Below are 24,635 nucleotides of genomic sequence, written 5' to 3' on the forward strand. Positions count from 1 at the left end.
ATCTTATACAGTATAATTGTACAGTGTACACATTTAAAAGTTTTTTGCCCTTTATTAAAGTGTGTTTGACATAGTTATAGTAATTGGGGTTCACGAGCTTAGAAAATTCTTACCTTTCAGAACCATCAATTTTATGCATATTTATTGATAGAAGCAATTTTGATTAAATAGTTAAATTTATAATGTGTTAATTCTTTTAAGGGCCTGTAGTACGAAATTTTCATAGAAAAGATAAAAGAGAACTGGTCTACAGCTTGCCTTCTTGTGAATTACTAAGAGATTACCAGCCCTCTAAAGCTTTAATTTTATTCAATTGTGAACTTGTAATTTATAACATCGATCCATTAATTGTTTCGTATATTGTTGAATGGAGTAATAAAGCCGAAGATCTCTTCTGAAATAGTCTTGGACGTCTTTTTGCTATACTGTTGACCTGCACATTTCCATAAATACTGTTGTGGCCATGTACTCATTGAGCATTTCATTTTCCCATCTTCTGACTACACATGACTGTTTGATAAAGCACCTCCATCACATTGGAATCTTTTCAAATCCTGACTGCCCTTTCTTGTAATTCAGCAGATCCAATAATTATGTACACCACCTCCATCGATGGGAATCACTTTATGGTGACTTTGAAACTGCTATGCTAGATGGCTTTTATGGCAATGACTTCCGTTGCTTATTTTAATTTTATTTTACTACTATATTTATTATAGTTTTTGTATTCTGTTTTATATTTTCAATGCCTTACCATTGGAAATGGAAAAAAAATAATAGACGTTAAAAGAATATATATAAATCTTTTTTAAAGCATGAAATATTCAAAGTATTTAACCTGTTCATTTTAAATTTTCAAAAAATGTCACTTTGTTCATGTTTATCACTTTTGACAGACATATAGTAACATTTAGGTTTATTAAAGTTCACTTAAAACCCCGGTAGCAGAATTTTTTCGAGCAATTTGCGACAAAAGTCTCTTGCCCTAACATCTTTCTGCAAGATACTTTTAATAATAACAAACATTCATGTTACAAATTTAAAATTACAAAAGCGCTGTGTTTACAAAAAAAATAAGAAAAAAAAACTGCATAATTTTTCTTAATTGAACATGTAATAATTTTTTATTTCGATATTGTGAGTGATATTCTTGCATTTTGATGGTGGGGGGGGGACTCACAAATTATTTATTCTTCGCATTCTGTAAGCAATCATCACAATAAAAAATATAATTAAAAATCATAAAATTCGTAAGTAGTAATTGCCAAAAAATCATACACTACAAAATTATGTGAATCAGTCTCCTCAAATGTGTGTTCGTTTTGAGATTAGGTTGTTGTAATAATTAGGTTTTTGTATAAAAAATATTGGATTTAAAAACTATGGCAAATTCAATAGCAATAACTGTCAAAATTTCTATTCAACCTTAAAATGTAAATACTAAAATGCATGACTCGAATTTTCCAGTGTTTGAAATATATCGGGATGTTTAAAATCCATGTGAAAATCAATATCAAGAACTGCCAAAAATACAGTCTAAATATTACATCAATGTACAATACTATTGACGTAAATTGAGTGCGTCAAAATGTAATTATTGAAACACATGGTTCAAATATTACATATCGATTTCTGTAGAAAAAAAAGAAATTTTTTTTTTTTCAAAAGAGAAATCTTTCTGTATGAATTCCGTAACGTTCTGTGACAATGTCGCGGTGTCGCTGTGATTCTGCCATGGGGCTCAAAACAATAGAATAAATAAGAACTATTTTAACACAATGGTCCAACTTTTACTATCTTGTAGTATGGACTCTTCTTTCAGGAAATTATTTTATTAAGTTCCTAGATTTAAATATAACTCTTTATTTTTATAATGCTTATATTATCCTTTAATTTATGTTTCAGTCTACTTATCTAGTAAGAAGTAAACGCTGTAAGCAAATATTTCAAGAAGCCATAACCTTGAACCCAAGATTAGGGAAGTACATAACTGACACAATTAGATTGGCTGATAAGTTGGTAGAGTTGAGCAACAAAAATGTTGGTGATACTAATGTTTTAAGCTTAAGTGAAAACTTTACTGGTCTCTTGAAACTTTTTGATGATAAGTAAGTCCTTTTTATTTTCTTCAGATTTCTTGATATTTATGCTTAACTTCTTCTCTTCTGTGTCACATCTCATACGTTTTTCATTTTTGTGCCCATATGTTCGGCGTCCTATGCCATGTGACAAAGAGAAAAAGTGCATGCTTTCAATTGAGTTCTACTTGCACATCTCTTTAAACTCCGCAATTATTTAATGCCATTAAACATTAATGCCTTTCATTAGTGTTAAAATTATTTCATTGGTATTAAAATTATTTTCCAGAATATTTTTTACCTAGTTTTAATATATATTTTATGCAGATATATATCTTAAGCGCCTTAAAACAATATAGTTATCAAATATGTTATCACAGTGCATTATTATTATTTTTTTTAAGATAATCCTGTGGACGTGACATAACATATTTCACCAACAATAGGTGAAGCAAAAAACTTCTTACTAACAAAAATATTTTGCATTTTCGAATTTCGGATAGAACACATGTTAATTTTCAGTAATTAAAAAAAAAATGCTTTTATGGGTCGGAAATTCGAAGAAAAAAAATCTTTTAATCTGAAATAAATATTTTAGACATATATATTTCCAAACATGTATATGGGTGATTCTTTTTAAACATGACAATTCGGACCAAAAAATTTCTTCAAATTTAAAGTCTTCAAAATAATCTAAACATTTTTTCGTATACTTCTTTAGTTACATTTATTACAGATCTCACAGAGAGCAGTGTAGTTTAGTGACATTTACTCGAGAAAAAAAATAAAATAAAAATTCACCAAATCTTGAATGCCAGGAAAATGACATATTAGCTTAGAAGTTTAAAAAAGTCATTTTAAGTTAATAGTAAGTAACTCAACTTAAGCCTTTATGTTAGATGGATCATAAATTGCTTAAATTAATTCTTTTTATCCACTGTAGAAAAAATCAAATTTTTTTTGTTGTTGCTGATATGTACAGAATAAAATTTTGTATAATAATCAGTCATTAAATAAATAAATAGCTTTGATTACATCCAACCATATTACAATCATACATGAACTTGGTATTAGGTTAATATTTGCTTTTCCTCCTTACAGTATTAGCAGTTAAAAGAAATTTTTGGTAACACTTCAATGTCCTAGAATTCATAAGCCAGGGAAATGACAGCCAGGATAATGAAAAATTTGCCATTTTATAGCATATAACTTTAATTTAATTTAATATTTTGTACTAAGACGTTTACATTCTGCAGAAAACAACAGGATTTCTTAAAATAACTCAGATAAATCTATGTAGTTTATGTTATTAATGATTTCAAGAAGCCAGGTAAATGACCACACAAATACCTACTCATCATGAAAAATTTTTTGAACCAGAAAATTGGTTCTTTATTCATGCAACAAGACATGCTCATACAGGAGGGTATCTAATCAATCTATTAACATAAGATATTGATTGCTGGCTCGATCTGTTTTGTTTATAAACCACTAAATCTAAATAAAAGTAGCCAGGAAAATGACAGATTTTCTTGGGACAAACAAATTATTGACAGAATTTTTTTTTTAAACGAAGTTTTTGTAAGTAATACCCTTTGCGTATATTCTAGAAATGCTTACACCGGTTGAGATATAAAAAAAATTAGATATTGAAAAATTTATGGGAAGTTTTGAATCTAGTTATTATAGGAAACATTGTTTGGGACATGCCAGGAAAATGACATTTTGAAGTTCAATTAAATTTTTTAACTATACAAAACAGTCAATGCTAGTACAAAGTCATTTTAAAATGCTAACAGCAATGCAATTCATAAATTTAAAAAAAAAAAATTCTTTTAGTATTATAGTATTAGATCCTGGAGCAAGGGTCAGTGAATTGTCATATTTCGTGAGAATCATACATATATTTCTTTAATTTTTATAATGTTTTCATTTTTCATGTTTTATTAGCTATCGTTATTATGTTTGGTTAAAAATTACCTGCATTTGTAGGGCAAAATTTTCTAATTCAGATACTGGTCAGTTACCATATGTAGCATTTTTTTAACTGGTGTCACTTTTTTAAACTTTTGGCCTCAGTTTCAAAAATTGAACATTTTAAATGAGTTAAAACAAAACTGCTGATACTAATAATGCAAGACATTTCTTCTGAAGTATTTCTCAAAATATGGTAAACACTATACAGGATTTTTTCTAAAATGAAAAGAAAAAAAAATTAAGGAACAAGCTTGAAAAAATTCTCAGATTCATACCTAACTAGAATTGTCTTGTTGTTTGTACAGATCTTGTGATTTGGACCCATCTGGAGATAGAGTATCCGCACAAAAGCTTGAAGCAGCCAAATTGTTTTTCCTTTTTGTTAATATTGAGGCATTTAAGGTTTGAATGAATCCGAGAATTCAATTTATTGTAAGTTGGGAGATAACTTAAGGTTACACTTAATAAGGTTAAGTTAAATCCAATAGTGATATAAAACAATTTATTTCACTTGATTTTAGGAATTTAAAAATTTGTAGCTCTCCAAAAGTGGGTTTTAGAAATCTGAAATTTTCATGGAAGTCTTAGTTGAGCAGTAATGCTATGGGTAAATTTTAAAAGTTAGTTTAATGTGAACCATCCTAATATATTTATAGTATGTATTTTACATAATAATATGTTTTTTTATTTTTGTTTCTTTTTAAATTATTATTTACAAATCAGAACTTCATAAAAGGAATTATAAAATGTATATTCTGTTGTTGTTTTTTTCAGAAACTTTAGTCAAATTATGATTCCAACTCAAACACAAATGATTGTGACAATGCCTAATGGTTATGTATCTAACACTAAATACAATGCATTCCCTTTTACTCCAGTATACATTAAAGGCTTTGCGGATGCAGTAAGCTGTATAATTAATTCTATCAATTCCTAATTTTTTTATGATACTATTTATTTGTAATTTTACTTATTTTAAATTTTTCAAGGTTGAAGTCTTCTCTTCACTTCAAAAACCAAAGAAAGTTATTGTTCTTGGAAGTGATGGAAAGTTATATCCAATGATGTGTAAACCTAAGGTCATTATTATCTTTTTTAAAACTTTATTGTGGGCAATTCCATATGTGACGGAATGACATTTTGACTTGCATGATGACAATTAATTGAAGTTTCTATGCATCTAATTTCAAATAAACATTATTTTTTCTCATGCATATCATTATTATTGGTATAATGTGATTCATAAACTAAAAAAAACGAATTTTGTATTTTTTTAATTTTTAATTTTATGAACTTTTTACTTGTGTGACGGAATGACATTTTGGCAACCAAGCTTTCGGCATGCCACTTAGAACTGGTAGTTTCTGTGAATTTTGCAACTATTACTTTCCTGAACTATTTTTTACTTTTAGTATAATGTGTAAGCAATGTAAATTGTGAATTTGGAAAATTAGCCTCAGGTTGGCTAGCAGTTATTAACATCTATTTGCTGTGACGGAATGACCGTGACGGAATGACAAAAAGTTTAGTGGAAGAAAGTCTTCATTTAAAAAATGTTTTATTAATATGTAAATGATAAACAGAATGTAACAGATAAACAGAATTAATATTTACGTAAGAATCAGTTAAAATTTCAACAATTTGAAAATTAGGTTGTCTCAGAAGAGGTTTTATATCTAACTTGCCAATGTCACATCTTATCTTCGTTCTCAGGAAATTTATGCATAAATCAATTTTTGTCCCATGTTCTTTAAATACTTTAACATCTAAATCGTCTTTGTTTATCAAAGTAATTTGCGCTGCATATAAATGTGCCTTCTTTTTTTTCGCAGTATGGGACAATGATTAAAGAGCCGACCGCATACTCCTCAATCATATTTTCCATTTCCTCTTCAAAACAGTGGCTTTTCAAATCATACACTTGGTTTTGGTTAAAATTAGAAAGCATTCCAATTTTGATGATTCGCTTCTCAACTACATGAGCATCTAGTGCAGGTCTCTTGTTCCTGGCAATGCTAATGTAGCAAGTGTCTAGCTGAAGTCATTCTCTTTTGCCCTCTCTTAAATAGAATAGCTGGACATAAACAAAACTTCAACGATTTGTTGCTTCGACTTTATGAAATCATAAAATTCTTTTACATATTATGTGCCGTTTTACAGCAGCCAACATCTTGTTTGGCCTTTTAGAACAACATCACAATTACATGGTATTTATAGGTGCATGTGCTGTGAGGTATTAATGAAATACACTTAACAAAAATGAGAATAAGAACAAAAATAAGATAAGACACACTTTACATCAATATATGCTTCTTTATGAAAAGCCTCTTTTAAGGCCATAAGTATATATTGCATCTGCACTCTTCGTTACTCTGTCAGAGTTTGTATTATGACTGAATCCTTCATACTTGGGGGCTTGTAACTAACATCTTGACAGTAAAATTTTTTTAACCAAATTAAACAGCTCATCAACATTACTTTTTCAACATTACATTACTTTTCTTTTGAGTTCGATGTTAAATACTTCTCACATAAAGACTGAATTAATTTTTTTACCTCTATTGGTGATTTTGGAAGTGAGTGTACAATTTTTTTTATGGTGAGTGTACATTTTTTTTTATGGCTTTACCAAGACTCTGCAGAAATTTGTATAGGGAATTTAAATTATTTGTATGTGAAGAGATTGGTAGAATTTGATTTTTTCTTTGTTTACACAATCTCTGCACAACAGCGTTTGCACTTCTGAGTTTTTTAAGTCCAACTTTTGTCGCGGAAGCTTTCTTCTCTGCCTTTCTTTCTCTGTTTTTTTTCTTCATCATATCACGGGGATCTTGGTCTTTTTCAACATTTTATCTGTCTTTCAACAGCTGTTTTAGCCATTAGGTTAATTGAAAAAAAAATAATTCCCTAGTTTTTGACTAAGCTTCTCAAGGACTCGTTTTGTCATTCCATCGCCGAAGATGTGTCATTCCGTCACGCTAATTATTGGAAGTTAATAATCAAATGCATAGAATTTTACAATTTCTCATTGATTCTTATGCCACATCAGCTTTATATTCCAAAATATGCACATTTTCATTCAAAAACGCAGTTGCCATTTAAAAAAATATACTAAAACATGTGACGGAATGACACAAAAAAAAGTTACTTTTATTTAATATATTAAACTTAAAATGACTTAAAGGCTATGTTTTAAATATTTAAATTTTGTACTATATGCATATTTTTATCTAAATATTGCAAAAGAAAGATATATTTCTTTTATTTTATAAGTATTTTTCAAGAAAACAATTTGAGCACAAATGTGAAGAATTCACTTGTCAGCCATGTGATTACTTTAGAATGCTGTCAGATTCAAAAAACTTAAAATTATCAAAAATTAAACAGTAATATGTAGACTTTGGCTATTTTTGAACATATTTTTAAAATTAAAATATGCAATTCATAAAAAAAAAATTTCACTTAAAAGTTGACACTTTCGTGGAATTGCCCTTGTGTTATTTATGAAAAGTTGTAATAGAAGGAGGTTTTTCCCTGAAAACCTGTATCAAATGTGCAATCATAAAGTTATTATTTTCTTAATTCTTACTATAATATAAAAATCTAATGAAATTAAAGATAATCTAATGTATGTAACAAATCACTAAAGAGAAAATCACATATGAGGATACTCAATAAAAAAGAAAATTCTCTGTTATTACCATAATGTTATTGAGAGTTATCATTATAAATTCACCTGTAAACTGTTTGTGATTTATATATTATTTTTACTATTATGTTTTTAATTTCCTTTTATAGTAATTTCTTTTTATAACAACTTTTTTGCCTAGCTTGGAAACAAAATAGGTTACTTTTAACAATTGGTTCCCTAAAATTCATAATTAAGAAATTTTTTTTTGTAATATTTATGAACAATTGTATTCTTAATGTTCTATAGAAGAAAAGTTCATTTCATTTAAACTTTTCTTTATATCAATGAATTTGGTTTTTCATATATTTAATAAGTATTGTTTTCAAATGTATTTTTGTAGGATGATCTGAGAAAAGATTGCCGATTGATGGAATTCAATAATTTAGTTAATAGATATTTGAAAAGTGATCCTGAAGCTAGAAAGCGACAACTTTACATTCGAACTTATGTAAATATAGACAAAAAATTTTATTATAGATTATTACATAGTTATATAAATTAAATTCTAACTATGTAAATATTTTAGTTTTTTATATTCTTGCAGTATTCATGTTTAAAGTTATTTTCCCTAAATGCAATGATCTTAGAAAATTGAAGATTTGAATTGTTGAATATACATGCTAAGTGGCTTCTCAGTAAATTTTTCATAAAAAATGTAGAAAAATATTGAGAAGCTATTTATAAGACATATCCCTTTAAAAAATTTCTATATGCGTGTTTGTTTGCATTTTCTTATAAGAAACCTGTTAAAACCAAAATTTTAACTAGTGCTGTTTAAACTAGTACTAAAACTAGTGCTGTTTTTTCTGGCGTAAAAAGTGCATTTATAAGCTTATTGCAATAATTGTGCATTTTGACAGTTTTATTTATGGATGCATTTGGTAACATTTTTTTTTAATTTTTTAAATTTAACTTTTACTATTGAATAGTCATTAATTTGTTAGAAATTTTTTAGGCTCTATTATTTTACAGCTATAGTCATAGGTAAAAGTTCCTTTTAAGAACAGATTCAAAATTTGTTTCATGCATACATATGTTTTTACTCCTTAAAACATTTTGATTTTTAATTGTATTGTCATATCACTAATAATCAATAGCATTTCAATTATTGTTTAATATTTGTTATTAATTTTAATTCAGTTTAGTTGAGTTACTTAAAGGTTACATTCTAATTTGAAATCACTTCCTTATTATAAATTTGACACAGTTATCATTATGTGAACTCTAATCAAACAAAACGATAACTTTCTCTAAAATTGAAGAAAAGAGTTGATGAGGAAGACCATCCACGAGGTGGCTAGGTAGTGTTGAGAAAGACTTATAACTTATGGGAAGAAACTGGTGGAGAAATATTGTGTCAGATCGAGAAAACTATAAGTTTATAAATTTCTTCTCAATGAATATAATTGTGATGTATAATAGTTTATTTTTTGATTCTAGGCAGTTGTACCCTTAAATGAAGAATGTGGCCTCATTGAATGGGTGCCCAATTTGCATGGGTTACGCTTAATACTGTCAAAACTTTATCGACTGAGAGGAATGTTTATATCAGGACGAGAGATTAGAGCTATGATGCCTTCCAAAACTGCAACATTTGAGTAAGTTTTTGTTTTTTTACTAAAGTAACATACAAAAAGTTTTTTAATGATATGTTTAACTCTAAATTTTCATGCTTTCTCTAGAGAGAAGCTTAGTATATTCAAAACTAGATTCCTTCCAAAATTTCCTCCCATCTTTCACGATTGGTTTCTAATAACATTCCCTGATCCCATGGCATGGTATGTTATTTTGCTTATCTATATGTATTTAAAGAAATGTATGCATAGTTATATCTTAGATATTTTAATTTAATTAAACTGCCATTTTTACGATACACTAGACTTTTATAATAGTAAATATGGATTGTTTAGCTTAGTATATGTCTACCCTGTCATAACTTAAGTTGAGTAGTTGTTAAAATAATCAATGGATTAGAAATTTTTTAAAAACTATAATAGATACTTTTTTGTGTACGTAGTTTCTTTGTTTTAAAAAAGGGAAAAGAGAAAGAGTTTTAATTTATAATGTAGGAATTTTCTCAAATTTCAAATCCCTCCCATTATTTAAGCAAATGTTAGCATGACTTTTGTGATGAAAATTTAAATGAAAAATTAACTCCAGTAGAGTTTTCTAAAATCTGATTATATTGTTCTCTGCCACTTGTCAAGTAAAAATTTTAGAGTCCTGCTTTCAAATATTATACTTTTGAGCTGAGCTAATCTAAATAAATGCAAAGTTTACAGGAAAAAGTATATGTATATTAAGGCATTATAAATGTATATTAATTCAGAATATCTAACAAATTTTTCATCTTTTGCAAACTAAAACCTTTATTGAAAATGTTAAAGACAAAATTTTCAAATTTTAAGAAAATCTTTCTCTATTTTTGCTGACAATTTTTAAGAAATGTCAGGCCTATAAAAGGTATGGAATGTATATCTAAATTTAAAAAATCCTAGCTAATGTCTTTTTATCAGTTTGGTGCTGGTTATTTTCTCTGAATTGATTAAATTTTAATGATTTTTCACACACAAAAAGGTATACAGATTGCCAAAAATATCGATTCGCATTAGAATATGATGTAAATTTTAATGTTAAATAAATCTCTTTTTCTTTCCAAGTGAACATATTATTAAAAGTTTTAGATACTGATTGTCTCAAATTATTTCGCTAGAAAAATTTATTAATCACATAAAAAATAAAAATATACATTTATATTTATTTTCACATTAATCTTCTATATGTTTTCAACTTTTTTTAAGACAGTGAGAAAAAAAATTACGTACAACTTAACTTTTGTATGACTTGAAATACACTGCATTGATTAAATGTCATTTAAAGTTCGTGAAGACTGATATTTGTTGGAAAATGATCTTGAATCTGTATACTATAAAGTATGGAAAAATATATAGATTTTTTAAAATTTATATTGGGATATTTTTTTAAATTTGATGTTTTATTTATAAATTTTTGAAACTGGTTAGTAGAGAAACTATTGCAAGATATTGTAGCTATCACTTATGTTCTCACATTTATATAGTAAAGATTTAAAATTAGTACATAATTTTAATGAAATCCTATTGATTTTTATTATTATACGAGCGCTAAGGGACCACAATATTTGCTCCTCTTAACCAAGTGTTTGTTAAAAGACGGAAAAATCTTAAAAGTTCATACATATTAAATAAATTTTAAATATAGTTCTTAATTTGTGTATTTTTTATTTTTATACAGTGCTAAAGAAGTTTGTTAATTTGTTTAAATAGTCTTATTGTGTCTTTGTTGCGTTATATTGTTCTTTGAATGAAACTCGTGGCCTGAAAAACATTGTGTGCTATTGAAAAAGTTCACTTTTTCACTGGATTTATGACTCATCATTAATTTTTAGTTGTCTTCAACATGTTGAACAAATTTTTCTTAAAAGGTATTTTATGAATCCGGGTTCTCGTTAAATCAGGGCTTATTATAAGTGAGTTCGATTGTATTTAAACTTATACATAAGTTTTTTTGTTGATTACATTCAATTTTTATCAATAAATAACTAACTTTAGGATGTAAACAATTTAGGTTTTTCTTGTAGGTATCATGCTCGTCTTGCTTATGCTCGCACAACTGCTGTTATGAGCATGGTCGGATACATTGTTGGACTTGGCGACAGGCATGGAGAAAACATATTGTTTGATTCTAGCTGTGGTGATACTGTTCATGTTGACTTAAATTGCTTATTTAACAAGGTATTGCATCTTAGTATACTGCTTTTGTAAATAACATTAATTTTTAAATGTTTATTAATAATTATTCATTTTTATATTCAGGGAGAAACTATGGAATATCCAGAATGTGTTCCATTTCGTTTAACTCATAATATGATTGATGCTATGGTAAGTATTATTTAAAATATTGATAATTTTTTTCTATTTAGAAAACAGTTTATTGTTTATAATTCTAATTCTTTAAAAACTTCTGCTACAATATCTATCTATATTTCTTTAAAAACTTATGCTACTGGGTCATTCTCACAAAAACAGTCATTTTCATTTCCCCAGTATAATTTATGCTTGTTTTACAACTTATGATAAAAAAAAATTCAGGGAAAGTGTCTTTCAGAATGCAGGCTAACTAAGGAATAAAAATAAAATTATCATTTTTTATTTTTTATTTATTTTAGGTAATTAAAATATACCAATATGTCATTCCCTCACTTGTCCCCACTGCTGATTTAAAAAAAGAAAAATTTTTTTTCTTAAGTAAAAAAAATAAATTTACAAATTCGTGTTTTTTATTTCAGAATATTGAAATATAGAATTCAAAAAATCAATTTTAAATTTAATTTCTGATAAAAATATTACCACAGCACTATTTTAAACTTTGTCCCCAGCGTTTCGCGTCATTCCCTCACAACAATGTTTTTATCGTCTGCAAACTTCTTAGAATAAAAATATTTTAATAAAAACTTTAGCAGTTGACAACTGGCATCATAGAACAAAATTCCAGTATGTTTCCATTTTCAACTTAAAGAAGCTTTGCTGTAGAATAAATTTTAATGAATCAAACCAGGTAAAATTTTTTACATTTGTCATTCCCTCATGTCGTTTTTTAAAATAAAATAAAATACAAATTCATCGAAAAAGTGGATAATTATATTTTGCTTTCTTGTCTGAATATAATTGTATGTGATTGATTTCAGAAATCAATTAGGCCTAACTGTTATTTTGAAATTTTATTGAATTTGTCATTCCCTCACTATCATTCCCTCACTAATGTATAAAGTGAGGGAATGATTCAAGATGAGAATATTGTTAAATTTTGCTTTTTTTTGTTCTTGGTTTTTCTTTTTTTAATAAAAATAGAATTAAAAATTGCGGAATATATTGTATTAAGTCTAATTCTAAAGTCTAGCCCATTCTTAATTTAACTTTATTTAAAATATAATATTGATGAAGTTATCATATTCCTAAAAATATTTTTGAATGGAAAAATTAATTAACCTGATTAATTTCTATTAAAATTATATGTTATAACTTATAAATTATATGTTATATAAATATATGTTACTTTTGTTGGAGAACTTACAATTATAATTTTATAATTTGATGAATTTTATTTAAATGCCAAATTTAAATTTATTCGTGAATTCTACACAGCATGAAATAAGACAGCAGTTATAATACAATTATGATCTTGAATTAATTAGTTTAGGCATTTTAATAAATACTGAATGCCTGTTTTAAGAACAGTCTAAGAAATATTAGAATCTATTTTCCAGGTAGCTTAACTATGGATAGCTTAACGAAAGAAGAAGCTCGTTTAAAGAAAAAAGAATATGATCGAAAAAGAAGAGAACGAATGAAGTCAAATTCAGATTCCTCTTTAATTTTAAAACAGAAAGAACGAATAAAATACCTGAAAAAAAAGGAAAGAGGACGAGTGAAACCTGCCTCACAAATGACTAGTCGTAACTTAAGGGTGAAAAGGAAACAATGGAAGAAAAACTCCGACAACTACAGATTGAGAAAACAAGCTCTAACAGAATCCAGTATAAATGTGCCATCTTTGAATAATAATGCTCCGGGACCTTCCAGCGAACTAAACACATTAAGAATTTCTGAGCATAATAATCTTAGTTCAAGAAAAGTTAGATATATAAAGTTACGTGCAAGAAATAGAGCAAATTTGAAAAAACAGATAAATAAACTTGAACATGAAGTATCTGTTCAAAAAACTCGAGCTGAACGTTACAAAAAGCAATTATATAGAATTAAGAATCAAGACCGAAACAAAATGTCACCAAGAAGTCGTGTAAATAAACTTCTGGGCAAGGAAAGGGTATCACCATCAGTTCGCAAGCAGTTGGTTTTTAGTGAAGCACTATGTTTGCAAGTAGGAACTAATTTTAAAACTTTAGCAAAGACTCACAGAGAAAAAAAGTTATTTCATAAACTTTTAAGCGGAAAAATTCTGAAAAAGTACAGAGCATTATGCTATTCAAAGCGATTTCTGAAATATAGAAAACATAAAGAATCGGTAAAATCAAAATTTAATAAAAATAACATATCTTATGAAACTTCAGAAAGCTTTGTTGCCTTTTTTGAATCTGATGATGTATCTAGATTGTGCTCAGGTAAAAAGGAATGCGTCACAAGAAAAAAGATAAAGAAGCAAAAGAGAGTGCTTCTTGATACACTAAGAAATCTACATAAAAAATATTTAAGTGAAAACCCAAATCGTCGAATCAGTTATCCTACTTTTTGTCGAATGCGTCCATTTTGGGTAAAACAGCCAACAATTAACGATAGAGATACATGTAAATGTATAGTACATGCTAATATGGAAATGATTATCTCAAAACTTTATGAGATTATTATTACTGAATATAAATCATCAGCATGTTTAATAAAAGCAATAACTTGTGATTCCAGCTGTGAAAATTGTTTGTTCAGAAAATGTCCTAATTGTAAAGATAAAAGGCCAATTTATAAAGAGTTTAATGATAAGGTAGTAATCAAGTACAAAAAGTGGGTATTAGAAAAAAATAAATATATTGTTAAAAATCAAGAAAAGATTTCTAATAAACCAATTAAGATTGAATATAAAGTTAGTACATCCAATTTAATTAAAGAGCTAGAGGGCAACTTACCAAAATATATGGTCCATATTGCAAATATAGTTCATCAGTATAAAACTATGAATGAACTGAAAAAACAATTATCAACAGATTCAATACTAGTACACATTGATTTTAGCGAAAATTATAGTTGCAAATATAGTGAAGAGATTCAGTCGGTGCATTTTGGAAGTGGTAGGCAACAGATAACTATACATACAGGAGTTTATTACAAAAAAGAAGGTGATAAAGTAGTTTCCAACTCTTTTGCTACAATAAGTCCCTCACTTCGACATGATGCAGCAGCAATATGGGCCCATCTCAAACCAATTTTTAAGTGGATTATGAGTACAAGTGAAGTAAAACATGTTCATATGCTAAGTGATGGGCCATCAGCCCAATACAGAAACAGAAAAATGTTTCATCTGATATCCCAACACATAAAACAGCTTACTCCTGGTATTCTAAACTTTACTTGGAACTATAATGAATCCGGACATGGAAAAGGAGCTCCCGACGGAATTGGAGCTGTTATGAAAAGAACAGCAGATCGGAGAGTGGCAGAAGGAAAAGATGTGCATAATTACGAAACACTTGTTTCTGTATTAAAAGAAAATTGCTCAGTAACTTTATTTGAAGTTGCAATTGAGGATATAAAAAAATGTGATAAATTAATTGAGGTAAAAATTAAACCATTCACTGGCACAATGAAAGTTCACCAAGTTGCATACAGTGCAAGGAATAACATATTGAATTTTTGCTCTCTTTCGTGTTTTGCATGTGATGCATCAGTTTTGTGTGAACATTATAATTTGGGAACTTACAAAATAGGCAGGGTTCAAACAGAGGTCAAAAGAAGAAATCCAAGGAGTATCCAAGGAGTCCAAAATTTAAAAACTTTGCGCAAAAAATAACCAGACAGTTTTTTTTTTTAAATCAAAAAGCAGTAACTATAAAGAACTTTCAAAAATATATATTTTGTATAAGATATTTTTTTCTAGCCCTTTTGAAATGAAATTTTACTTTGTCAAACTTCATTAAGAAAAATAAGGTATCACTTTCACACATAAATACATTTTCCAGCTTCAAATATTTAAATAAATCTTGCTAAAGTACATAGTACAGATGTTAAAGATTAACATAAGAACCTACCAATCTTATATTTTTAAATTTGAATACATAAAATCTAAGGCATTTTATTCAAAGAGAAAAAAATAGTAAATCATTAATTAAGTTTGTTTGTAAACATGTAAAATTAAAATACCGCAGAAGTAAAGATCTTACATTCAAAAAATGTAACAATTGATGTAATGGCTCCCACAAATGCAGGAAAATAAAAATGGCCCTTTCCAAAAAACATACATAAATACACAAAAACAGACATAAAAAAAAATTCTACCACCCGTTCCATGTGACAATCGTGCCAGCCAATTTTATTTCCCAAACCTGTAAAAACTTTTAAATATACAAAACTAAATTATAATAAATAATAGATATACCTAGTATGTTATCATTTTCAAACTTGAAGTAGCTGTAACTGAGAGAAAAACTTGTATTGAAATAAAATATCATTCCCTCACTATTAGTGTCATTCCCTCACTTTTCAAATAGTGAAATTAATTAATTAATTTAAATATTAAGTATAATTTAAAGGATATATATTTTCTATATAATGCCATTACATATTTCTATTAATATAAAAAGTTTCAGAGCTTTTTATTAATTTTATTTTTTTGGGATTTTATGAACTGAAAAATGACAGTTTTTGTGAGAATGACCCTACTAAAATAGTATCAGAATTATTTTTTTTTTATATAAATGTAAATTTACTGCAAATTTTATTACTCAGAAACTATTTTATGAATTTCACAAAAACTTAGTATTTTATCAATTAAATTTACAATTGCATGAAATTTTGTATAAAAAAGTTTCTATGTGCTATTTTTTGTTCCAGTAATTTGACAAAATACATAAAAAATAACATTTACATAAAAAAAATCCAAATTTTTATGTTCTTCTGGCAATATTTTGCAGACTTTAGAAGCTTCACCGCACTGTATATTTTGAGAGTCGAGAATCCATATTTGTCAACAAAAAGGAAAGAATATTTATTTATGGATAGTAGGTTTTGGTGTCTGTTTTCATAACTTAAAATACAATCTGCTCTAATTAGCATATTTAAGGTTAGGACATATTTAAGATCAAACAATCAATATTAAGATTACAAATTAGTACACAAAATTTCAATTATTTGATTAAAAATTATTATTATTTGTTCTCTATACCTCCACGTATTAAAAGAAAAACAAAAAAAAGTATGTTTACATGCGATACACCGACAATAAATAGTAGAAGAGGTCTGCCAGAAATTTTTTTGATAAGCGAAAAAACAGATTAACCAACTCAAAACTTGAAGAAAATTGTAAATGTCCATCTATTGGAGACTGATGATAATTTAATGTTAACTTATAGACTTCACTATGACAAACATGTCGAACATTAAATAGGCAACTTATTAATTTAATATGATGAGGGATGAAAAATAAATAAAACATCCACAGTAACATATGAAAACAATAGTGATAGAAATAGCATAGCAATCAAAGTATGAGCAACAGATTTATTTATACTCTTACACAAGGTTGATGCCAACACGATCTTTACAAAAGTAAACTATTATAATTAACTCTAAACTTTAAAAAAATGCTAATTCCAAACTATGATATTATATGAATTTGCATCCGACAACCCTTGGATGAGAAACTTCTGTGCATTTACTCATATAAGTGTAAACAAAGATTCCAATGTAACAAAATATTATGTTAATCACATTAATAGATTAGCATATTAGAAGTTATCGATCGACAGAACATTACAACAGACAGAACACAACAGTATCCAAAATAATGTTGAAACTTGCTGCTGCAGTACATAAACAAAGATCAAGAAACAGTGATTTGAAAGCTTTGTACTATGGTTCTTTTCAAATCTACAGCATATGTAAAGAATTTCTACCCTTCAATCGCTGTTGCTTCTTTTTTTGTCTCACCGGTTGGGAAACCCAGAATTATCAGGGAGTTTGTTTTATACCAGAAAATCAGGGACATATAGATTTAAAAAAAAACTTGAAAAATCAGGGAATTTTAAAGAAAAGCTGAACTTTTTTTTCGACTTTCTTAATTTAAATTATTTTACTATCCTTTATACCCATTTTTTAGACTAAAATTTATCACCAAACTGTTTAAATATCATCAACTTAGCAATACTTTGCTTGCATCAAAATTTGCACCATTATAACCCTGAACTAGAATACCACATGAAACTCTCCCATGGTTGCTAAATAAATGGAGAAACCTTTGACCTCTGTAAAGACTATGGGACTATGCAGTTTAGGAAAGGTAAGAATTGTGGTAGAGGTGGAAAAAGGGGTTAGGATATTTGCTTCTGTTTATAAAAGTAATGTGTTTTTTTTCTAGTCGGTAGACTGAATCCATTTATTGCTTAAGTTTGTTCTAATACTTAAGGGGTATTTTTTCTTTTGACAAAATGATTCAAAATGTTTTAGTATTTTTAAGTTAAGAAAATTCTTCTAAAATTAATTTGTTATAATTTAATAATAAATTTTATACTGCACTCTTTTCTGAAAACTTTTGCACTCCCATCCAATTAAATCAGTGAATTATTTTTTCTTAGCTAAGCCAACAAATCACACATACATTTTAATACAATCGCTAACTGCAATGTTGTCAACAAATTGTTGCATTAATGCTAATTTTCTCGATTTAATTTTAACCATTTATTATATCTTTTAATTTTAAAAAAATGTTCTTTTAAGAACTAACTATATGTTAGCATTTAGATTTGCTGTTTTGTTGGTAAATTTTTGGATTTTTGATTCAAAATTCGAATTGTGTTGTAATCACAATGTCAAAAGTTCATAAATGTTGCTTTCATTCCAGAGATGATATTTCCGAAATTATTTTTCCTTTTGCCCAAAAAAGATGGCAAATAATAACGAATGTATAGGAAACATGTAAAATGATGTATAAACATGGAATATAAAAAAATTTTATTCACGTGTTTCTATTAAGAAGAAGAAAAATGAAACTTCGTGTTTTTGATCTACACTGTTCAAGTTTCTAATTGTAAAAACAATTAACTAAATATTTTAATTTCAAATATGAAAAAAAAAAATTTAAATATCAAGAATTTTATCTAGTTTTTTCTATAGAGTAAGCAACAAGAAATTTGACGATTTTGCATAATTCATTTTTAAATATTCAATATCTCTTAAAATAATAATAGTAATTCAAAACAAACAACATGATTTAAACACTTGACTTCAGATATTGTTTTAAAGAAAAATGTGATCAATGAATTTTATAAAAAGCACCATTTGGATCAAATAGAATATAAATTGGCTCTATATTTAAACGTAAAATATAAAAAATTATTAATGTATAATCGCCTAGAATTTTTTTTTTTTTTTTTGCTTTGTGAAAATATATTAAACAAGGTTTTTTGGGTCATTCTGTATTTGCCATTTGGTACACTTTGTAAAAAGCTACTTAAAATAACACATTAAAAAAAATTTTATTCAATAAAAACAATATATTCTGCCAGCTAAACATATTCTGCCAGCTAAACATATTGTTTTCTCAACATCTATCCTAATCTATTAAAAATTTATGATATAACAAAACATTAAAAAACAAAATTTTGCTAGATTGTTAAAATATATTTAGTCTAATTATTTTTTCAAGATGACATATTTACAAAGAGCATTTTAATTAAAATAATTGGTATTTTTCCATTTCGCCAGCCTAGGCGATAATGTGGCCAATGCAAACCAAGTTCTAGTAAATTCAACTGTATTTACGAGGCGAACACCCTTGTACCCATCCTACACTTTATGAGATTAAAAAAACTCGCTGACCTGGAAATTTTAAGATTTTCACCTGGAAAAATCAGGGAAATTTTAAACCTGATTTGAGTGACCATCTTGTTTCATTTTTGATCAAGTAAACTGCATATTAATATTGAACAGTTGATATTTTAAAAAGAAAATTATTGAAACTTCAAAGGACTTTGTAAAATGCAGACTTCATAAGGGGTTAACAAAAAAATCAGGAAATTTTTTTCAAACGTCAGGACATATCAGGGAATAATTTGGAACAGTAAACATATGCCAGATTACTTTAAAAAAGACAAGCAACAAATTAAAAAAAAAGTATAACTTTCCCTACTTAAGTAGAGGCAAATTTTATTGCAAAAGAATAATAAAATGAATTATATTTAATTTCAGAATTACTTTATTTAGAGCTGTAAGTTTTAACTGTTTTCAGTATAATTGTATTAATTAAGGAAGCATTGAACTCTTATATCAGTAGAAATAAAAACTTTTTATAAGACTGTTGCATTAAAAAAAATAATAACTGGTATCAATTTGTAATTAATGTTCCCTCATATCAACATTTATTTAAATTTGTAGTCTAGTTCAAAACTTTCAAAGAACAAGATGAAAAGAAAACGCAGTTAATATACTGCTTAAGATTGTACAAACGTAACTAGGTGGACAATCCCACAACTAAGCATTTAAAAATCCTATGATATGATTACTTTATTGTTGATCATTTTTAAAATGAGATGAATGATATCAATTACTGTGAAAATACTAAACCCCACACTACAAGATTAGTTACTGCATTTTCTGAAAATAATAAGCATATGACCCCTAAATTTATTAACATGAAAATTGATAATGTAAAATTGTTAATTGAATTACCCGTTAATTAAATTACTGGATTCCCAAAAAGTTTGAAACAATGACTCTTGTGAGTAAGGCTATTTGCCTGTACCACACATATAATTAGTAGATAAGTTTTGTAATTTTAATAACTAAAATAAGATGTTGAAATGGAAATTCAAATATTTTATTCCTCAAATCAATGGTCCACGTTTCGTATTCGTAGAAACTGAAATGTTCTATAAATACATAAAAATCAAGAATATCAGGATAAAAAGTTAAGAAACGGGTCAAAATATTTTTCATCAAGTACAAACCAAACAAATACAAACCTTGAAAATAAGCAATTTATGACAAACCATAATACAGGGTGCGTATCTTTTTTAAAAAGTGATTAAAGGTGCATATTTTCGATTTCTGAAAGCCTTTAAAGGTGCTTTTTTCATTGGGTGTTTTTAAAAAGTGCTTAATTTTCCCTTTTTCAAAATGAGATTTTTCCTTCATTATGTTGATTTTCGGTTCGAATTTTGCAAAAAGACACAGTTTACATTTTTTTATTTAATGTTTTCACAATTAATTCAACCCCAATCTATTTCGGCGCATTCTCAGTCCGTAGCGTATGAAAACGCCATTCGTTTCACACGATTCCAAATTTCATGATTTTTGACAATTGTCAAAAACAATGCCAAAAGGTTTTTTTTTTTTTTTTGTTGACATGACGGTTAAAACAAGATGAAACTGTCAATTGTCAAAAACTCTCCAACCCTGCCCAAGTATAAATATAATTTTTTAAAGTGCTTAAAAATATTTGTGAGTGCTTGAAAAGTGCTTATTTTTTGTTGAATAATATGGCTATGCACCCTGTAATAAGTTTTGCAAAAATATATTTAATATGATGAGCTGTGCTGTCACAGTTGTTAAGGTACTGAACTGACATTGTGAAGATTTGGGGTTCCAATCCCAGTCGTTGCTTGAAGCCACTCAGCTTCAGATTGATGGGTATTAGCTTGTCTGGGAAGTAAAGACAGTGTGTGCGTAAGGCTGACCACATTGCCATAATCATGCCATTGCTCTCGAAATTGTGGAACCTTAACCTTCATGACACCCCTGACTCATGACAGCCTGTTGTGGGAATACTTTTCAATATTTTATATTTTGAATAAAGTATAAATATAGATTGTATTTTAATTTCGATAAAAATATAATAGTGATTAATAATAACCAAAAATTCACAGAGCAACATCTTTTCAACCTCTCTCTCCAACTCTCAACACCTGTTCTAAAAAAATATTCATCCTTTCTTGTAAACCACATTTCATCATCATTTCTTAAATCATTTTATTTTTTATAACCTGCTAGAACAAAACCTTTCAGCATATACAATACTTATAGAGACGTTAAAAAAACTTTCTTTACAGGGTCCAACAGGTTATGAAGGATCATTTAGAAAAGCTTGCGAGGTTACTATGCGTGTTATGCGTAGCAAAACAGATGCTTTAATGAGGTAAACATGTAATTTTCTGGAGGTGTCTTGATTTTATTTTTATGCTTAAATATTTAGTATGGTTGACTTTTTATATTAATTTCTATAGTGTTTTGCGTCCTTTTGTGCATGATCCTTTAGTTGAATGGAGCAGATCTAAGCATCATAAAACACAACTTGAATCTGGAGAGATCACAAATGAACAAGTAAGCTGTCCATTAGTAAAAATATAATTAGTTCATAATATATAATTATCAATCTTTGCATCTTTTTCAATCTTTGGAACAAGTTACAATGTCAAAAAAATTAATTTTGGGATATCTTTGCAATACATTAAAACTTAATTATACTGTAATAACAAACATAATTAGTTTATTTTGACTACCATTATTACACTGGTGTTCAAAGTTAAGAGAATTTTTATATTTGATCGATTATCTCCAGAACTACTGAATTTTACTAAAATTTGGCTTGAATATAAGTTGATATAATACAAAAAAATCATTCAACAGTTATAATGCACACACATGATTGTGCGTAACATTCATCAGAGTCGGATGGTTTCAAAGAATGATTGCAGAATTGAATTTTAAAAAATGATTTAATAAGGATACATACAGGACTCACACCACGATTTCATGCTGGAAATAAGACAGTTTAGAAGTTGTGGCAGTTTGCTTCACTTGTTCAATAACCCTGTTTTCAGACACTGGATGATTCTCAACACGAGTCGATTTACGAGTTGCAATTATCCTCCCCGAAGCGTTCCAGACGTGCTGTATAAGGTTGAGGTCTAGAGGACGAGGACCTCATCCTTAAACCTCCCACCAGTCATAATAAATACCAATGAAGAGGTGTGCAGAAATCCTGCATTAAGCCTACCTAGACCAGCAAAACTCGGCTGCCATAATGGTCAACTTCTCGAGTATTAGAGGGCAGGTTACTAGTTCTCTCCATATGAAATTATATCTAGAATCGGGGTTTTATCAGTGAAGAGAACATTCGATCATTGATCTATGCTTCAATCTCCATGATCTCTGCACTATCTTAAGCAGTATCTTTTGTTGGCAGATGTCAGTTGGACCCATGTCTTTTGCAAACAGCAATCTCTCTTATCAGTTACCCTTGAAACTAGGTTTCCTGTGACTGCAGGACAAAGGCCGCTTTTTGTTGGCCAGGCTTTCTTTCAACGGATTTGGAGTCTTGAAACTGTTTCGATAAATGGCACATGATGCAAGGCATTAAATTAAATTCTCTATAAATCTGGATTTGAGACTGGCCTGATCCAAGTCTCCCTACAGTTCCCTACCACCTCAATCCATTATCTAAACGTTGGTGGTTTCTCATTTTTTTAAATTAAATTATAAGAATGATTGCTGCAAAAAAAAAAATTAAGAAATTTGGCAAGATTTCAAGCAAACGAAATGCAGATTTTACTGTATTCGCTTATTAACTCTTTTCCTCAACACATGCACTTACATATTCAACACACAAAATTTACATCTCTGTTTCGAAGCAGTGGTTTTACATTTCGCTCAGTTGTTTTTAGGAAATTCAACAAAATATGCAATTTCTATAATTTCGAACGACAGTGTAGAACCAAAAGTTTCTGATTTACTTTGTATTTAATGTATTAATTTTTCCATGCAGGGTTTAACTCATGTTAAAGATATTGAACTAAGATTAAATGGCATCATAAAATCAAAAAACAAGCAACAAGGTTTGCCACTGTCCATTGAAGGTCAAGTTAACCATTTAATTCAAGTATGTATTTCTGCTTTATCATAAATAATCCATAGTCAAAATACTTTAGAATCTTAAGTTGAAACCTCATTATATGCTATATTTGATGGTTATTCTTCCTACACCACATTTTAGTTTCATATAATAAGAGAATTTAAATTATGTGCTTCTATATTCTGTCGCATGCAGCCAAAAATAGTTCAAAAGTTATAGCAATGTTTTCATGAATGTAAACAATTTAAAATATTTTTACTAAGCTATAGCAACTGTCTTATGAAAAGGATTTAGAATTATTTTTTTCATTTTTAGTTTTAAATTTATTCTAAGAATGATTTAATGATTCACAGTTATACTGAACTAGATAGAATTTATTCTGAAAAGTTGCATCTTCAGTTGCCAACTTTTTGAACAACCCGTTATATAGTTTCTCTATGATACTATAATTCTTTATTTAGTAATAATTCTTTTTTCAATATTTAAAATAATTCTATAAGAAAAAACTGCGAGAAGTACAGAATAAAATCTTAAATAATAATGATTTTCAGAAATTTAGGAAACATTCTCATTGGATCTAGATCAACATTATGTACAGTGTGCAAAAAATAAATGGACCACCATGGACTTTTGATCTTATGACCGGATCTTCAGTCATTATAGTTCAAGAGGATAACCTCAAATATGCTAAATAATTAGTGCAGACAATATTTTAAGTTATTTACTTTCTCTAAATAAACATAAATTTTTATGATGAATTTGGATTTCTGAACCCCAAAATATAGGGTATTACTGCAATCTGGGAAGTATGTTCCCCATAGTTTGGTCTGGAGAGCAATTCAAAATTTGGACCCCGTAATGTTAATTTTACTTTTTGCATAAGTCATTATATCTCGAGAAATTTTTAAGCAAATGGCAAACATTTGACACAAATACAGTCAAACCTCGGTATAGTGAACCTTCAAGGGACCGAAATTTCGGTTCACTATATCCGTTACGAAGGCAATTTAACTAATGGTTCCTAAACTCCTCCCTTTTATTGCACATTATTTAAATAAATGACTGAAAAATATTATGTAGTAGCAAAAAATATGTTATTTTTCGTTACTCTTCGTCTTGCGTACAAATAAAAATTAGTAATCTTTAGCTGATGAGCAATCCTCAACATCAGATATGGAAACACTTCCCGACTCTCAGATAATTTTGATTGAATATCTGTTACTCCGCTTTTTAAACCTGTCTAACCTGCCATTCGAGCACATAAAATTAGTCTCATAGAT

At 28.1% G+C, this 24,635-nt stretch overlaps 2 protein-coding genes across 3 annotated transcripts in view; both read left to right on the plus strand.

The window, feature by feature from the left end:
• Positions 1 to 24,635, plus strand: part of mei-41 (ATR serine/threonine kinase meiotic 41) — a 106,036-nt gene that overhangs the window by 78,951 nt on the left and 2,450 nt on the right. For both annotated transcript variants that reach the window (XM_087167849.1, XM_087167850.1), the window contains 11 exons: positions 1,906 to 2,108; positions 4,830 to 4,959; positions 5,045 to 5,134; positions 8,087 to 8,194; positions 9,187 to 9,344; positions 9,429 to 9,524; positions 11,366 to 11,519; positions 11,601 to 11,666; positions 21,554 to 21,639; positions 21,728 to 21,824; positions 23,269 to 23,382. In XM_087167849.1, the coding sequence (XP_087023975.1) occupies positions 1,906 to 2,108; positions 4,830 to 4,959; positions 5,045 to 5,134; positions 8,087 to 8,194; positions 9,187 to 9,344; positions 9,429 to 9,524; positions 11,366 to 11,519; positions 11,601 to 11,666; positions 21,554 to 21,639; positions 21,728 to 21,824; positions 23,269 to 23,382 (1,302 nt within the window). The remainder of the gene's footprint in view (positions 1 to 1,905; positions 2,109 to 4,829; positions 4,960 to 5,044; positions 5,135 to 8,086; positions 8,195 to 9,186; positions 9,345 to 9,428; positions 9,525 to 11,365; positions 11,520 to 11,600; positions 11,667 to 21,553; positions 21,640 to 21,727; positions 21,825 to 23,268; positions 23,383 to 24,635) is intronic.
• On the plus strand, positions 12,088 to 16,066 carry LOC147807146 (uncharacterized). Its single transcript, XM_087167847.1, has one exon. It carries the CDS (start codon positions 13,063 to 13,065, stop codon positions 15,301 to 15,303), a length of 2,241 nt encoding a protein of 746 aa, XP_087023973.1. The 5' UTR covers positions 12,088 to 13,062; the 3' UTR covers positions 15,304 to 16,066.

Source organism: Parasteatoda tepidariorum, chromosome 7 (assembly GCF_982258835.1).
Source record: "Parasteatoda tepidariorum strain Cologne lab strain chromosome 7, Ptep-v5.0, whole genome shotgun sequence".
Taxonomy (NCBI): Eukaryota; Metazoa; Arthropoda; class Arachnida; order Araneae; family Theridiidae; genus Parasteatoda; species Parasteatoda tepidariorum.

What these genes read in the sequence shown, in the direction of transcription:
- LOC147807146 (XM_087167847.1), top strand. Translation starts at nt 13,063, where the DNA reads ATGGATAGCTTAACGAAAGAAGAAGCTCGTTTAAAGAAAAAAGAATAT.